The following is an 18389-nucleotide window of genomic DNA, read 5'->3' on the forward strand; positions in this document are numbered from 1 at the left end:
ATTGTTCTGTCAGCTCTAGCTCTTACCAGTGTGAAAAGTCAGCTCAAACCCAGGCCGCCTGGTGGAATCAGATGCCATCCCCGGCTCATGCTCACCCCCTCTCGGGACATTCTCTCCCTGGTTTGTGAAGACACACCTCTACCTCCAGCCTTTTCAATTCTGTCACCTGAAGGTGAAGGTGGCTGCCTAACCCCCCATCTCCATTTCCCAGCAGGAGATCACGGCTTTAATAAAAAACACCCAGCTGGGTGGGCTCAGATCCAGTGTCCTGAGCTGAAACACTATCGAGCAGATGGGAACACAGGCTCCTGGTCCTGATGTCTGGGTGGGAAGCCTGGTGTTGCCATAGCACTAACTGCATGGCCTTGGGCCACTTGACGGCTTACCATGTGCCTCAATTTCCGCATCTGTAGAATGGGGTAATATCACACCCATTTCATGGGGTTAGAAGGATTAGTTAATTTACGGAAAGTGCTTGAAACAGTGCACAACAGGTAGCAGGTGCTCAACTAAAGTTGGTTATAATTATGGTAAATGACTATTAGTTTCCCTTCTACCAGCAATTGCGCTAACCACTTGGATACTGCTGCCTGGGGGGCATGGTGGTGGAGGCGGCATGGATGCCATCCGTACAGGGCCACTGGTTTGGGGCACCCACGTCATCCTGAGCATTCTCCAGGACAGCAAATTGTTACACTGTAGGGTGAAAGGTTGAACCATATAAATGGACATTTTATAAGGTAAGAAGTGGCCAAATATTGACAATTCCACATGGTACAACATAGTAATTTTCAATTTACTTGTTTTTTCCCCCACTGGACAATACATATGTCAAAAGCATGGGCAACGTTTACTCATCCCTCTTGTCCCCAGTCCTTGGTCAAAGTCCTGATGCTCCGGAGATGCTCAGCGCATGTGTATGATGAAAAACTGGACTTGTGGTCCGAACACACATTGCATATCAGGTGCCAGAAGGAGGAAGGTGAGTTCCAGACAGGAAGGCAACAAGTCGGCCCTGATAGCTCTGCATTCCCAGCACTGCTTCCCAATCCAAGACAGGGGCTTCCTTCTAGAACACCACACACCAATCCCCACATTAAAGTAGTTTGCATGCCATTTCTCCAAGTAGACCATGTCCTCCCTGAAGGCAGGAACCCAGATAGATTTGTCTTTGCAGCCAGTAGCTAGCACACAATTTGCATTCATTGGGAAATGAATGTATAATTCAAAGTCCCAGCAGGATTCAGAGTGGTGGCTCCAGTTGTGGGGGCCATTTGTGCCTTTGACAGCTTTGTATATTCAGTGCAACAGTGAGCTCTGGGTTTGAGGTCTAAGGATGTAGCTTGGGTTTTCAGCCCTGCCAACCAGTAGTAGCTTGGGAAAGCTATCTTACTCAGCCGAGCTCCAGTTTCATGATGGATGAGATAGTCCTTTAGAAATTTTAATTCACTGTGCATATTGGCTGCACTGCATTAGTATTAATGGCTATTAATGATGATGCCTTTAAAGCATTAGGAATAGAGCCTGGCATGTAATGGGCGGTCAGTAAACATTCACTACCTAACTGCACTTGGAATTCTGAGTACTTGACTGAAACTGAGCCCTCTTATGGCTGATAGAGGAAACCTTGGAAGGATTTGGAAGACGACAGATTTTTCAGGGGAACTGTTTTATCACAATATGCTACGTAAAAAAAGGGGCAACTCAATTTTCATTTTGTAGGTGAGGTGTGGGGAGGAGAGGGAATTCACCTGCCTGCCCTCGCTTAAAAATAATTTCAAATAAATGAACCATCTGCCTAGGAGAGGGCAATGGGGATGTGGGAGAATTGTTAATCAAGAAGGAAGACATAGTCCCTCAAAACATCTGCAGAGACCAGACTGGGGGATGAACCAAAGCAGAGGTCTGTAGACACAGCATTTGTCTTTTCCGATGCCCTGAATAGCAATGTCTGCAGCAGGCCCAACAACAAGCACAGAGCATGGCAGTGATGCCCAGGCTTGTCGCACCTCAGCTCTGCTGCCCAGTAGCTGAATTACCTTGGGCAGGTCACTTTGTTTTTCAGAGCTTCAGTTCCCCCATCTGTCAAATGGGATGATAAGGGTACGGTCTCACAGGCATTGCTCTGAAGATTGAATGAGGCAACGGGTTTGATTAGTGCTTGGCTCAGAGCAAGTGCTCAAGAAGTGGTGGTAATGGCCATCAAGAAGACAGAGGGGGGAGCAGAAGAAAAGTTATGGTCAAGCTGTTGTCTTCAGTCTCTTCCAGGTTGGTATGGAAATTACATTTATGGGATTAAGAAGGCAGTCATATGTCCATCCGTCCATCCATCCATCCATCCATCCATCCATCCATCCATCCATCCATCCATCCAATACTTAGAAAGCCCCTTACCATGTGCTGAGGCCCACCAGAGGGCACTGGAGTCAAAGAGAGGGCTCTGACTCATGCCTACTGTCAAGGGCTAATAGCTCAGCTTAGCATCTTTCTGACGCTCCCCGGCAGAGATAGGCCTGAGTCCCGCAGGAATTTAAATGCCTCACCCTCACCCGTTACAGAACGTGCAACACTGCATTATGGTTACTGATTTGTCTTCCCACCTAACTAGAGCGTGAGTTCTTTAAGGGCAAGGACCATTTCACGGTCATCTTTGTCTTTCCCCACAGGTATCTCCTAGAACCCCTGGCACAATGTAGGGCCTCGAGGAATGGAGCCTGGTCCTTAGTGCAGCCTGAAAACCCAGGTGGGGACCTGCTGGGAAATCCTTGTCAGTCTTAAGAAAAAACTCTGCTGCTGTTGGGCACGTGCTCTGTGCCAGGCACCTTATGCGTACTGTCTTATGTATTCCCTTCAACCAGGCCGGCTCTCTTGTCCTCATTTTACAGATACTGAAATAGAGGTTTGGAGAAGTTGATGACATTCAGTTAGAAAGGCCAGCTCAAATTCAAATCAAGGTCTTACCAACTTGCCTTCTTGCAGGAGAGCATTTAGAGAGACTGAGGAGAGGAGGCCAAAGGTGTGATGGTGGAAGTGTGTGTGTGTGTGTGTGTGTGTGTGTGTGTGTGTGTGTGTGTGTGGTGTACATAGTCAACTCTGAGGAGGGCATTAACACAGTCAATTCTATAGGGCCAAGGCAGGGGACATAAGTGAGAGGAGCAGGCCAGGTGTAAGAAAAAATCTTTGTGTTGGGGACCCAATAGGGAGAGGTGGGGACAGTGGTGAACTGGGTAGCATACAGCCCGGGAGAGCTCAGTTTTATCAGACGTTAAAATTTCTCAATAGTATGAATTTTTGAGCTTGCTTCTGAATGTTAGTAGGGGAGGTGCTGCTTTTTAAGAAAACCTTAAGCAGGCTTCTCTCACGCTCGGAAAGGTGATTTCCCAGGTGGCTCTTGTCTGGCTCTAACCCCAGCCCAGGCCTCTTAGGGAAGTTAGATGAGGGTGGCTGAGAAGGATGTTAACCAGCAGGCCTCTGACCAGCATTTTAGGTAATCATTCAATGATGACAGTGATTAAAAAAAAAAGTTCCCTAATTTCCCAGAGCCACACTCTTCTGGCCAGAAATCTATTCTGAGAAGATCCAGGAGGCAACTGCCTTCTCTTTCCTCTCCCATGAGCTCTCTCTCCCAATTTTCAAGATACCCTTAGAGTCTTCACCTCAATCTCGGGGATTCCTCCCTCTTCCTGCTCGACTCTGGGTCACCAGAATGTAATACATTCACAGTGACAATGTCCCTGCATCACGCAGACGAGAACAGAGTCCCATTCATTTGTCAAATGACAGTGCTGAAGGTGACTCTCTCCTGGTCCAAGCATTTGCTTTCTTTCTGTTCAGGACTCTTACAACTCACAGCTGGGTCATGAGCGGGGCATGCCCACTGCCACGGCCAAGAGGATGGCTCTCTGTCGTGCTGGGGACGCTTTCCATGGCCCCTGGCAAGCCAGGCACAGACGTCCTCGGTGTCTGAGGACATCATTAGTTTGCTCACTTCTCTTGCCATCAGTTTTACTTGGAGATTGAGGTCATGGTGGATGGGGTAGGAACAGGATGAGAGTGGCCATGCCCCTTAATCCACAACCCTACTGTGTGCCACTGTGTCCTCCCAGAGCCCGCGGTGCAGGCTGCAGCCACCTCCGCCCCCTTCTCGCTGCTTCTGTCTCATTATATTCCACCCATTCTTCCCAGGCAGCCAGGGAGGCCTTTGAAAGCCTCGTTAGATCATGTCACCTGCTCGAGAGGCTCCTGTGTCTTATGCAACACTTAGAGTGCTGCTGTCCCTCAGTAACCTCAGGGGGATTGGATCCCGGACCCCGCGGATTCCAACCTCCTGGGGTGCTCAAATCCCTTATGAAAAACAATGCAGTATTTGCACAGAACCCCCACACATCCTCTGTACACTTTAAATCATCTCTAGGTTATTTACAATACCTAACACCATGTGAATGGTTGCTATACTGGATTGTTTAGGGAATCAATTCTCTGGATTTCCTTCTTCAAGTATTTTCAATCTGCAGTTAGCTGAACCTGCAGATGCGGAACCCGCAGACAGGGGGGCTGACAGTAAAGTCAGACTCCTCGCCGGGGACCAAAGGCCCACACATCCAGCCTGTGCCCCCCTTCCCTCTCCCCCCCGCCACTCCCTCTGGCTCACTGCATTCCAGCTGCACCAGGCGGTTCTCCTTTGTGCCAACCCATTGCCACCCCCAGCTCTCCCCCTTGCTGGCCCCTCTGCCTGCACACCCTTCCCCCGCTTCCCACGCTGGCTCCCCGTTTCCCGCCTCAGCTCAGGCCCAGCTCTGCGGACAGCCCGCCCGGACCGCCTCATCCGATGCGGTTCCCGCCGCTGTCCCGCGTTTCGTTGCCCCGATGGCACGTTTTAGCACCTAAGATGGGGTTGCCTGGGCGCTTGTTAACATTCACGCTCATCTCCCCAGTGCCCGAGCAGGGCCTCTGCATTCTTCTTTGCTCTTCTCCCGGTGCCTAAAACGGTGCTGGCATATGATAGGGGCTCCACATACAGCAGTCACCCCTTATTCACAGGGGGTACCCCCAGTGGGCTCCTGAAACCGCAGATAGTACCGCACCTCATATATGCTATGCTTTTCCCTATATATACATACCTATAGGTAAAGTCCATAAATTAAACTATAAATTAAGTTGGGCACAGTAAGAGATGAACAACAATAATAAAATAGAACAACTGCAGCAATATACTGTAGAAAAAGTCATGTGGATGTGACATTATTAAGTAAAATAAGGGTAACTTGAACACAAGCGCTGAGATGCTGCGACAGTGTCTACCAGGTGACTAATGGACAGGGAGCGTCTCAGCCTGGAGACTCCGGGCAACGGGGCGACTCCCGTCCCAGGTGGGAAGGACAGGGACTGTGCGAGATTGCGTCACGCTGCTCAGAACGACTGAAATTTAAAACGTATTAATTGTTTCGTTTCGGAATTTTCCATTTACTATTTCAGACTGCAGTTGACTGTTGGTAACGGAAATGGTGGAAAGTAAAACTGCAGATCACGAGGGACTATGGTATATGTGCTAAGTGAATCAAGTTGACATTATCACTCCCATTCCCAGCTGAGAAAACTGAGGCTCAAAGAAGGGGAAACTACTGGTTCAAGACCTCACAACTAGCAAAGCTGCAGCCCTGGGGCTCAAATCCAGGTCAGGTGTGCCTAACTCCTAAGCCAGCATTAGCCGGGAGAAGTGGTGTTTGTGATTCGGAAGGTGTTTGTGATTCGGAAGAGTCCTGGGTGAGGAGGGTGGGCATGATGTGGGTACAGTGCTCTGTTAGGGTTAAGAGTGTGCGCCTGCCCCCCCCCCCCCAAGTTCTCTCTCCAATCACTGCTCCATTCTACCACCTTCCAGAGAAGCTGATTTTCCTTCAAGAGGCAGATGATGGTTCTCAGCAGCAGTCTGTGGTGAGGCCAGGAATGCTAAAAGCAAAGGGCTGCAGCCAGAACAGAGTAACCAGGCCATTCTATGCTTTTGATGCAGGAGGTGCGTGTGCGCATCTCTGTGTGTATGTGTATGTATGTGTGCATGCATGTCTCTGTGTGCATGTCTGTGTGTGTGTGTGTATGTTTCTGTGTGTCTGTGTGTGTGCATGTGTCTGTGCCTGTGTGTGTGCACGTCTCTGCATGTGGCTGTGTAGAGCCCCTCCAATGTGGCTAATAGTTAGCTCTGCATTTAAGCTGAAAACAAGAAATGTCTGTGGCAGAAAAGCAAATCCCCAGCTCTACTAACTGCCAAACATGCTGGCAAATGAGAAGGAAAAGAAAAGAAGTTGCTGGTGGGCACATCAGTCCTCTCACTGTAGCATGTGTTATCCCAGATCAGGGCCCATTTGCATGGTTTCTATTAAGCTCTGGCTTTCTGTTCATCTCTGCTTGCATCTCACACCATGTTCTCCCCCTGCTCCCACCCACCTTTTGGCACTCCAGACTTCAGCCCTCTTTCTGTCCCGCTATGCATGCAACAGATCCCTTCTGCCTCAGGACCACTGCATAGTCTACTCCTTTTGCTCTCTTCCTTCCATTCTTCCTTCCTCAGCCTTTAGGTTTCTGTTGTTCAGAGGGACAACCGAATGCTCCTCTGAACATAAGTGGATGAATAAATGCATGCATGAATGGATGGACGGGTGGAGGGATGGAAGGATGCATGGATGAATGGATGCATGCATGGATGGGTGGGTGGGTGGATGGATGGGTGGATGGATGGATGAATGATAAATGAATGGATGGATGGATGGATGGATGGATGGATGGATGGATGAGTGGATGGATGAGTGGATGGATGAGTGGATGGATGAGTGGATGGATGGATGCATGCATGGATGGGTAGATGGATGGATGGGTGGATGGATGGGTGGATCAATGATGGATGGATGAATGGATGGATGAATGATAAATGGATGGATGGATGGATGGATGGATGGATGGATGAGTGGATGAATGATGGATGGATGGATGGATGGATGAGTGGATGAATGATGGATGGATGGATGGATGAGTGGATGAATGATGGATGGGTGAATGGATGGATGGATGGATGAATGGGTGGGTGGATGGATGAGGGGATGGATGAATGATGGATAAAGTATGAATGAATGAATGGGTGAATAAGTAAATCAGTGACTGCGGAGGAGTCTAACTGTGCTCCGTGGGTTCCCCCTCTCATCCTTCTTTATCATGGGGCAAAATGAAAACATACATTTGGGTTAAAAGTCCTTGTGTTCTCTCATTGTTGTTCAGCTGGTCATCATCTTTACGCAAGAGAAGCCAAATTCATTTTTTCTGTTTCCATTTTATAGACAAGCAAAGAGGTTCGCTCTCTTTGAGTCCCACTGGGATCCAAGGTAGCCATGTCCTTGACACACCCAACTGTACCTTCCTTACATTTCCCTCAGGAGTGGCGATGGCAGGGTTATTCCTGCTGCAATGTCCGAAGCACACTGAATTTGGAATCTAGATCTGGGGTTGAAGTCACTCCTGGGTATGTAACCTTGGGGAACTTCTTTGTCCTGTTTGGGCCTCAGTGTCTTCATCAAGAGTATTGCATTAGACCAGTGTCCCCAATATTAGTGGCTGGCCCACCGGCACTATGATGTTTGCTATACACCTTTGTCCCCTGTACTATTAGTGACTTAACATTTTGTTTGAAAGGGGTTGGCCTTTTTTCCTTGAATTTATACTTTATGTCATATTGCTGTCCAATATAAAAGCAATGTGAGCCACAGAAGAAATCTCGATTTTTCTAGCAACCACATTAAAAACAGAGAAGAAACGGTTGAAATGAATTTTAACAATATATTTTATTTACCCATGTTCATCTAAAATGTAATCAAGGTAAATTATTAAATGAGATATTTAGCTTTCTATCCATGCTAAATGTCTAAAATCTAGAGTTTATTTTACATTTCGGGCATATCTCTCTATAGATGCTAAATTTTCACTGGAAATCCCTGCTCTCTGTTCAGATATCATAAATGGACAGCTGAGTGAGCAGATTCCTAGATCCAAGTTATTCCAAGTCTATAGTTATTTTCCAATAACTGAACTGAGTATCAGATTTTAATTGTAAACTAATTAAAGTGAAATGAGACTTGGTTCCACCCTTGCACTAGTCAAATGTCAAGTGCTTCACAGCCACACGTGGCTGGTGGTTACTATATTGCACAGCATGGGTGTGTGACTACACCACCTCCTGTTATAAACAGAAGGTAGCCTTAAAAATAAATACCATGGCGATATATCAGTGACACTAAATTCTGGCTAGATACTGCTGCCTGCCAAGGTGCCAGCCCTAGGCCTGCTCTGTGTCTGTTAAAAAGGAAAACTTAGCACATATGAAAAGGTGCTAAAGACATACTAGTACCAAGCTGGGACTCTCCCTGTGAAGGAATCAGGAGCGTTAAGGACACTGGGAAGGGACTTAATGCTCCATCACTGTACCACCTACAATAATCCAACAATGAAACAACCACCCCAGCATCTAGGTGATCGATCATTGAGCTCTAAAATTCCAGTTATTTGTCTTTTATTCCTATCACTTTGCTTCCTCTTAAGGGAATTTGTGAAAAGCAAACTAAGCAAGAGTTGGAAAAACTAAGTTCTTATTCACACTATGCCATTCCTAGCTCAATGACTTTGGGTAAAGTCAGGTTCATTTTGTAAAATAGGGTGTTTAGACTCCTCAGAAAGCAGCAGCCATGGAGTGGCAGGAACGGGCCCTGTACCAGCCATAGATCTTCCCATTTTGTCCACACCATAAACACTGTGAGGAAGGCACTGTTACACCCATTTTGCAGAGAGGACCACTGAGGCTCAGAGTGGTTCAAGCAACTTGCCAGAGCCCCACCACCAGGAAGCTACAAGGCTGGAATTTGAATCTAGGTCTGGGGACCACTGAGCCCACATCCTAATCTATCATCCTGTCCGCTTCTAAGGGCTCTTCTCATTACAAAAAATGGTAGGTTAAAAAGAAAATAAAAATACAAATGGTGGGTTTATGTTCAAAACACATCAACAGGCAACCCATGGTGTTTCTCGAGCGTTCCTTCCAGTTTGTGCCAGATCCCTGGTTTCCTGAGCTGGCCTGCATTTCCCATGCAGCACATGTTTCTGTGGGTCTCCATCTGTTATTTCTGTGGGTCTCCAGCTCCTCCCTCTAGCTTCTTGTCTTTATGCTCCTCCCACTGTGACCCCCTTGGTGTTTCTTGGTGCTTCTTGAAGCTCCGCCCACTCTAGAGCCTACGAATTGCCAGCCTCCTGAGCGTGTCAAGCCTGCAGATATGTTTGATTTGGCTCACGCAGTGCTGGCTTGCATAGTGCTTTTTAAACTTTTAAATAAGTTGCCAACATCAAAATATTGGAACATTTCATATAAAAATCTAGATTTCTAAATTCTTTTGAACAATCTGGCAACACTGGACCATTGGCTGGAAGGCCAGGGGCGGCAGCACTTTCTAACTCCCTTAGTCCCTGCTCTCCCTACTGTCTGTCACTGCCACCTCCCGACCCAGTCTGAGTGTCAGTTATCAGCTGTGATGGCATGTGCCATTGCTGCCATTTTCTTGTAATATAGGTGGACAGCAGTACTGAATGCTGCTCTGTCATTTTTTAAGCTATGGATAAGTGACTTTGGTAAATGTCTCAATGTTTTCATCTGAGAAATGGGCATAATAATTATACATGCCCCAAACAGTTGCCATGAGAATTAAATGAGTTAATCCTGGAAAGTGCTTTGAAGATTCCCTAGTATATAGTAAGAGCTACATAAGTGCTGGCTAAGAGGTAAATGTCCCTAACACTGGGGGAAAAAAAAAAAAAATGAGAGAGAGCAAAAGAGCCACAAGTTTTCAGAAAAACAGAAGGGAAGCATGAATCTTTGGGTAGGTAAATCATTTCTTAAAACTGGGCCACTTTGTTCATTTACACTATCTGACTGCCCCTTGAATTCAAGATGCCTACCCTCCCCCAGAGCCAGCTTTCTAGTGCCCTCTTCACGGCTGGCAACCCCTGTCAGCATCACCCACATATTTCAGTTGCACAGGGAGGTTCAGGGCAGAACCTGTGTGCACCTCGCTGCTCCCTTTCCTGCTCCTGACCCTGGCTGCAGTGCACAGCACAGTCTTGCCAATGGTGCTCGTCCATCTCTACCAGCTTTAGCTGAGGACAATTTCATGTTTGGGACTGATATTATTTCTGCAGGTTTCTCTTAAGGGCCACACATTCCCTAGGCTGATCATGGAATCGATTGCTTAATCCACCAGATGGTTCTCTCCTCATTTTCCAACCTGCACTGGTGGGTGCCCTCTGAGTGGAAGTCTGCGTTTATGGAGAAGATCTCTGCATAAAGCAGTGCATAGCTCCAGCTGAACGCACTGACACATTAGACAGTGAAAACCATGCCAGCTGCTAGCTGTTGAGCTCCTACAGTGTGCATGGGACTGCAGCATGTCTGAATCTTTGTGCATGTTTTATTTCGAATCACCACAGCAACAATGCGAGGCACAGAAGGTTAATAACATTTACTGAACTCTTACTCTAAACACGTGCCAAGAATGCTGATAAGCATGTTTACAATTTCATTTAACCCCTAAAACAACCCTGTGAGATACATATTGTTACTATCCCTTCTCACCGATGAGGAGGCTGAAGCTCACAGAAGCTGAGAAATTGGCCCAAGGTCACAGACTAGCAAGTAGGGGAGCCAGTGCTCAAACCCAGGCAGTCTGACATCAGAGGCCACTTGCTTAACTGCTGAACTTGACTGCCCACTTTCTTGCAAATGAAAACCAAGACTCAGAGAGATGAGGTATCATACCTGAGATCACCCAGCAAACAAGAGTAAGAAATAGAATTCAAATCCATGCTAGTCCAGTTCCAGAGCAATGCATTTTACACTCAGTTTCACAGGGCAGAACTGACACAGGGGGTCATTACAGAAAATGCAGGGGCAAGGATTCCAAAACTAGCGTTCTGGACCCCAGACCAAGGACAGCCCAGACGGCCTCCAGAATAGCTACTTTACTGGTATGTGCTTGTGTCCCATCTACAGGCCATGACTCCAACTGAGCTAACAAGCAGCACAGACCGGCTCTCCCGGGCCTTTGACAGACCCACCACAAATGACTTGTCCAAGGTTACCCAGTGAGTTATTACCAGAGCCAAGCCTGGAAAATCTAGGGCTCTTCATGCAGTGCTCTTTCCCTGCCTGTTCTAACAGGGATCTTAAGGCCAAATGTGCACAGAGGTTGCCAGGCAAGTTACACAGGAGAATAAGGTGCACCATGTAGGGACTGTTTCAAATGAGAGTGCATGTGTGCTTTTGAAAGGGGCAGCTATTAAATAAATTAGGGTACAAATATACAATGCAATGCTATGCAGCTTCACAAAAGAATGAAAAAGCTTCACAGATACTGCTATGGATGATTAATATATAGTGAAACACAGCAAGATGTAGGACAGTGTATATAATATACTCATTTTGCAGAGAGTAAAAAGTGGGAGAGTTAAAATTACAACGTGTGCTTATTTACATTTGTAGGTTTTTTTAATAATATGAATTCCATTACCCATTTTGTGACCCCCCACACACAAACACATACATACACACACACACACACACAGAGCTACATTAGAAAAACACTCTATTCCTCAGCTCCAGCCAATTATATCATCCATGAATAGAAATGGCTTATTTTCTTTGAACTTCCTGTTATACCTTTTATTTTATTTTCTTGCCTTATTGCACTGGCTAGAACTTCTGGTACAATGTTGAAAAGGAGTGGTGAGAACAGATATTCTTGCCAAGGTCCAGATCTTAGGGGGAAAGCATTCTATCTTTCAGCATTTAATGTGATGTTAGCTGTATGTTATTTATAGATGCCCTTTATTACCTTAAAGAAGTTCTATCTCTGTTCCTAGTTTGAAAAGTTTTTATCATAAATGGACGTTGAATTTTGTCAAATACTTTTTCCTGCCTCTAATGAGATAATCATACGGATTTCCTTTTTTAGTTAGTGTGGTGGATGATCACACTGAATGACTTTCCAGTGCTGAACCAGCCTTGCATTCCTGGGATAAAACCAACTTCGTCTTGATGTATTACCTTCTTATATATTCCTGGATTAAATTTGCTAATATATTTTTGAGGATTTTTGTCTGTGCTCATGAGGAATATTGTTCTGTAGTTTTTTTAATATCTTTGTCTGGATTTGATACTAGGGTAAGCTGGTGTCATAAAACAAGTTGCCAAATTTTCCTAGGAAATGTATATTTTTAATCTTCATCCAAGGATACATTTTTATAAAAAAATGATTTGAGAGAGAGAGAGACTGATGTGAGAGAGAAACATCAACTGACTGCCTCCCGTTTACACCCTGACCAGGGAGCAAACAACCGTGACTGCCATGTGTCAAAGCACTAACTACCTGTCAGACTACAGGCTAGTCACCTCCTTTCATCTTGCACCCACCCTCAGAGGCAGGCATTATCACCCTTACTTTGGAAACCCTCCCATCTGCTTGGTGGCGTATGGTTTCAGGCTATCATCTTCCTCACCTGTCTCCCTTAACATCTGTGGTGTTGTTTGGAAGGTAAAATTCAAGGACTACCCTTGAATCAGTTTAATTTTGTTCTGCTCCTTTCTTACCAGTGGACTCAACGACCCCTCCGCACTCTTCCCCCAGGCATTGAGGCTCAGCCCTCTCTCCAGCACTGTCTCCTGCTTTGTACTGCCTTATGCCAGCTGGCTCCATCAGTGTCCCCAGCTCCACCTTGTTGGCTCGGCTGGCTTACTGTACATGTTTCAAACGGTTAGAAACATCTCGCTTACTTACAGGAGGAGGAAAGTAGTGGAGTTTAAGGAATAGCTGAGCCAGCAATTTTCACCACTGAGCGCACAGCATTAGGAACTGAGGTTAGTTCAAAGAACTTCCTGGCAGTAATGAGGCCACCGTAATGCAACAGGTTACACAGATAACCTTATTTAATATAAACTACCTGTGTGGGTAGTAGGTACTACTGTTCCTTGATTTACATGGGGAGGAAACTGTGGTACAGAGTAGTTGGAATTCTTAAATGGCAGAGCTCTGTCCATACTTCAATATCAGTGCCTCCTGCATCCCACATCAGACCAGTTAAATTCACCTGTCTGGGGCAATTCCTAGCGGCAGGGGATTGGACCACATGACCTGCCTCAAGCTCTGCCTCTTAAGAGACTGAAGGTGGTAAGGAAAATTGGCACTTTCTCCTAGTTACTGGCTTCCCTACTGCTACCCAGCCACTCCCCATCCATCCCTCCCTCAGCTCCCGTCCACATCTCAGACCACCATGGTGAGAATTTAGAATTGGGGCGAGTCCACTGCCAGGAAAAGTGATTCAATTAAAATCTCAGTTTTCAACAATATTACCAAGCTCTGCGGTCTGCTACTTCACAGCCACTATAGCTGGGCCTCCCAGTCAGTGGCGGGTAATGAGTTTGCTAATTGCTGGGGGCTGGGGGTTGGGAAGGGAGGGGAAAGCTATAGTGAGCTCAGCACAAGGAGTAGATGCTGAGCTAAGGGCTTTTCTCTGCATGCCTCCCAGTCCCTTCCCCGGCTCACTGGCAGCCTGAGCAGCTCCCTCCTCCTTACAACCAAATCAGCCTCTTGGTCACCAGAACTGCAACAGCACAGCATCAAGCAACGCGGGAGTCGCACTGAGCCCAGCGCTTAACTCGCGCCATCACCCCAATCAACATGATTACTTCCCACTACAGTTGGGGGGAGGGGGTAGCTACTCTCATAAAGCCTGCTTTAGGGATGTGGAAATAGAGGCACAGAGATACCAAAGGCCCACAAATTAACACCCAGCTCTGCTTCACTCTACACTCTGCATTCTTAGTCATCTGGCAGACTTGCCTGCCTTTATGGTTTTGAGAGAGTAACTTAAGGATTTCACCTTTGAACCACCTTGCAAACATGAACAAAACCAGTCCTCATCAGCCCATGACCTTCATGCCAGTGGCCTCTCCAAGCATTTTCCAAACTGCTGAGTCCTGCATCCATTGCTGCCTCTAGAATTGTAAGCTTACACTTGTGAGCTCCTTGAACTCAGGAACTGCCCAGGGCTCCCTGAGTCCCTTTGGCATAATGCTTAGTTTGGTGTACAAACACATAACTGCCCTTCACTTTCTAATCTCAAACCAAGGCCCCCCACTTTTAAAGTCTCCAAGCCCTGGGCTCAGCCTTGTTGAGCCCATGCCTAGTACCATGCCTGGCATGAATAGGTGCCAATGCTGCAGGTTGGGAAGGCCCCAGCTGTGATGGGATTTAGGCTCCGAAGGTGTGAGGTGTTTGAAGGGCTGAGCTTTCCCTTGTTCTGTTCTCCCCATGCTCTTTTCCCTGCTTTGAGTCAGCCTCTCCCTGTCCGTATGTCTCTGTCCCTTAATGGCTTTTCAGAAGAAAAGCCTGAGAGTGGCTACTTCCGTCAGCAGAGGAGATGGAGGGGTGAAGGGATGGGGTAGATGCATTCTGATGTGAGGGCTGCAAGGGAGAGGGAACCTGTCACTTCTCCAGTTCAGCAACCTTCTGAAAAACTCACTCCCCAAAGAGAGCTCTGGGAGAGGGTCAGGAGGGCAGACTGGGAGGTGCAAACTGGACTAAATCAATTCCAGCTCAAGGTAATTACAGGACAAGGACATGTGCGGCTCCCCAGCAGGCGAGTCCCAGGCTGAGCCTCTTTCCCCTGGCAGCCAGAGCAGAGCGATTAGTTAGCAATAAAAGCCTCATCACCCGCTGGGGGCGGGGAGGGGGCGATGCGGGAGGGGGCCCATGTGGGAGCGCAGCGTTTGTAAACTTATGGCTTCTGGTACCTGCCTAATTTGGTAGGGGGATTTATTTACACTACCTCATTAGGGGCCTTGGCGGCGGAGGTGAATGTTTTGGAATGGAAATCTCAGACAGGCTCTCGGAATACAGCTCCCAAGTTCCCAGGACCTCAGGATGCTGAAGATGCTGGGTAATGATGCCACGATTCCAGTCTGCACACTGGATTTTTCTTTCTGTTCCCTTCTGTTCCTCTCTCCCATCTACCTGCAAGTGCTCATTGGGAATCTTTCTGCCACACAGATGGTCTCAGGTGCTATGTGGAAGAAGGGGCCATCTCAAGCCAGAGTCCCAGGAAACCCCTCTCCGGCTCTAACAGACAAGCAACTCCTACCCCCACTCCCACCCCCAGCTCAGATCGCTTCAGGAATTCAGCAAAAATCCCAGCCACACTTTGGAGAGGATGTTAAGATGTGGGGCATCTGCAGCAGCAGGGAGCTGCCTAGGGTAGGCGGGCCAGATGGCAAAGCCAGGGGCGAGGCTTGTCCTCAAGGAGACTGTGACCCCCTGAGGTGGCGGCCTGGGCAGCCCCCCTGTGTGTGTCTCTGCACCCTTGCCCTGGCCGGGGCATGGTCCCAGAGCCAGCCCTGGCTCTCCGCGGAGAACGGTCCTGCTTAGGGGAGCAGCAGGGGCTCAGTCCTTCCTCCGTCCCAGCACCTCCCCTTTCCCAGCAAGAGACTGCCCAGCATCAGGATCTCAGGCTTGGTCCCAGGCTGGGCAGGGACACTGGCTGGGCAGAGGTGCCCCGGGGCTGGGGTGAAGGTGAGGACCCCAGGAGAAGTGAAGCCCCCACGAAGCCATCTGTCCGGATGTGCAGTCAAGTCACACAGCCTTGCTGAGCCCCTCGCAGAGGACGATTCCTTCAGACGCACGCAAATACTCTCCAGCACCCTCCCACTCACGGCCACACCTGCCCACCGCCTGCCGCGCACACGCGTGAAACGCACACACTCCGGAGTCCGGCCAGGCCACAACAACTTCCTTTCCCCCCCAGTCTGGAAATGTCCGCAGTTGCCCTTTAGGATGAAACTTTTGCAGAGGGGGCCCCAAGGATCGCGCGGAGAGGCGGACAGCCTGGGGGTCCCGGGCAGGGCGCCCGCACGCAGGGCCGCCGGCTTCCCCTCTCCCCGCCCCTCACCTGGCAGGCCGAGGCACAGCAGGAGGCTGTAGTAGACCACGGGCACGAAGCCCAAGCCGCAGGCCGCGCTGGGGGACCAGGACAGCGAGCTGTTGGCGAAGTGGGCGTGCGTGTGCTCCATGGGCGCCCCCCGCGCCCGTGTCCGCGCCGGCTGCGGTCCGCTCCGCGCCCTGGGTCGCCCGCGGCAGCTGGGGCAGGGGCGCCTCTCCCCACGCGGGACCCGCTTCCACCCTTGGCCGTGGTCCCGCTGCTCCCTCCGCACCCGCCCGCTCCGAGTCCCGTCTCAGCCCGCCCGGCGGGGGCAGGGGCGCAGGAGGGGCTCCGGGAGCCTGCGCGCCGCCCACCTCGCCGCTGCGCTCCCGCCTCGAGGGGGGAGGGGGTGGGGGTGGGGTGGGGTGGGGGGGTGGGACGCTGCTCCCCTCAGCCAATCAGCATCTGCCGGGACGCGGGTGGGGGGGAGTGTGTGTGGGGGGGTGTAGGGGGGAGGGCGATGCGCCGGAGGGGGGGGTCCCAGCTGCCTCTCTGCGCTCCAGTGTCAGAAGAGGAAGAGTCCGGCCCGGGAACCCCAAAGGGACCGGAGTGGGGACCGGGACGGCCCCTGCAACTCCGCCACCGTGGCGGGGGCGCGGTGGGGGGGCCCCTCCGCTCCCGGCGCTGGCACTCGCGCAGCGCGCCCTCCGCTGCCGTCTCCAGCGCCTCTCCCCGGCCACCTCCCAGAGGGTCCCCACCCGAGGCGCGGGGGAAGGGGTGCTCTGGGCTGCCAGCTCGCCGGGCCGTGTGCTGGCTCTGGGGGGGCCGGAGGGGCGTGTTCCGAGCTGGGGCGCCTTGGACAGGATGCGGGCTGCCTAAGAGAAGCCTGCTCAGGGAGTCCTGTCAGAAATAAGGACACTGCAGCCACTCAGACGCTCATCCACACTCACACAGGGACACACTCGCCCCAGTCATGAGGGCACAGTCACACTCGCGGGCATGCAGAGGCCCCCCCATTCCACACGCAGACACAAGAAAACACAGGGCCGCCTATGACCACGCTCGAGGAGCACCCTCATGCACACCCAACATCCACACCAGCCCACGTGGAGTCATCGGAGGGGTGGGCTAGTGTTGGAAGGCTGTGTGAAGGTTAAGCAGGTGGGGTCTAGGTTATCTTGGAGACTTGGGGGTGAATGGGCACCTCCTTCTTCTCAGGCAGGCAGAGGGAGAGCTCCCCATGCAGCTTTTCTGAGGACCACAACAGAACTGAGAAGAGAGAGGTCTGGGGCTCAAGACAATGTGTGAGAGAGAGTTAAAGCTTCTGCAAAAATACAGAGGAAGAAAGGACATTTGCAGGGGGCCTGTAGCAGCTGCCAATGCAGGAACCTGTGATGGGCTCAGAGAAGCCAAAGACCCTTTCCTGCTCCTTTGCAACCCCTGCCCCCTGTAACATCCATTTCTGGGGAGAAGGAACTGGCTGGCCTTCCTGGCCTCTTCCAGGTCTCCCAAGTTGGAGGGGACCCCTGCCCGTCATGCTGTGCAAGGGCACATGTCCAGTATTATTAGGGGCTTCCCCACGCAGGCACTGGGTGGGTGTAGGGTGAATTCCAAGTCACCCAGAGCCAGGCAGTCTGCATAGGGAGGGATCTATGGGCCTGGCTGGGTCTGTGTTGAACAGGGAGTCTGTGGCCCCTAAAGGGACAGGTTATTACTAAGAGTCCTGTGGGCCCAGTGACTGCAGATCTGATATCTCAAGCTGAGTTAGGTACTGAAATTTTGTTGTGAACTCTGTGGTTTAAATGTGACTAACCCCAAACAAAAACTCAACTGTGATGATAAATAAAGCAGTGCCATTGGTAGAGGCTCAATCAATAACTGTACAAAAACCTATAGTTTAGATTTTTCTGCAGGCAACCAGACAGAAATGGAAACGGGCTGAGGAAAGGCGAGTATGGAATGTGACAGAGCCCTCCTGTCTGCTCAGAGATCTTTCTACGTTGTAAACCACAGATGAATCCTCAAGGCTTCAGCATGGGCTGTTCCCTCTGCCTGGAATGCTCTTTCTCTAGAAAGCAGCATTCCCTTCTTTCTCACTGCCTCCTTCGTGTCTCACTTATTGTCTCCTGCTCATTGAGGCTTGCCCTATCAATCCTATTTCATTGAAATCTCCACTCCAAAATGTTCATTTCCTCTGCCTCTCCCCTGCTTAATTTTTCTCCATAGGGCTTAGCACTCTTGGCATATTATATACTATTTATTTAGTTAGTTAGTTTCTTATCTGCTTCTCCTCTTAGAGGAGGCATCAACTGGCTTCTACACAGAGCCTGTATGTTGCAGACTTTCAATAAACATTGACAAATGCCCCGCCAGGCGTGGCTCAGCAGTTGAGCATCGAC

At 49.6% G+C, this 18389-nt stretch overlaps 1 protein-coding gene across 1 annotated transcript in view; it reads right to left on the minus strand.

The window, feature by feature from the left end:
* GPR139 (G protein-coupled receptor 139) overlaps nt 1-16141 on the minus strand; it is a 32954-nt gene extending 16813 nt beyond the window's left edge. The window contains exon 1 of the mRNA XM_016222644.2: nt 16021-16141. Coding sequence (XP_016078130.2) covers nt 16021-16141 — 121 coding nt within the window. The remainder of the gene's footprint in view (nt 1-16020) is intronic.
* Nucleotides 16142-18389: the final 2248 nt, after the last annotated feature.

This window comes from Miniopterus natalensis, chromosome 3 (assembly GCF_054644295.1).
Source record: "Miniopterus natalensis isolate mMinNat1 chromosome 3, mMinNat1.hap1, whole genome shotgun sequence".
Classification (NCBI taxonomy): Eukaryota; Metazoa; Chordata; class Mammalia; order Chiroptera; family Miniopteridae; genus Miniopterus; species Miniopterus natalensis.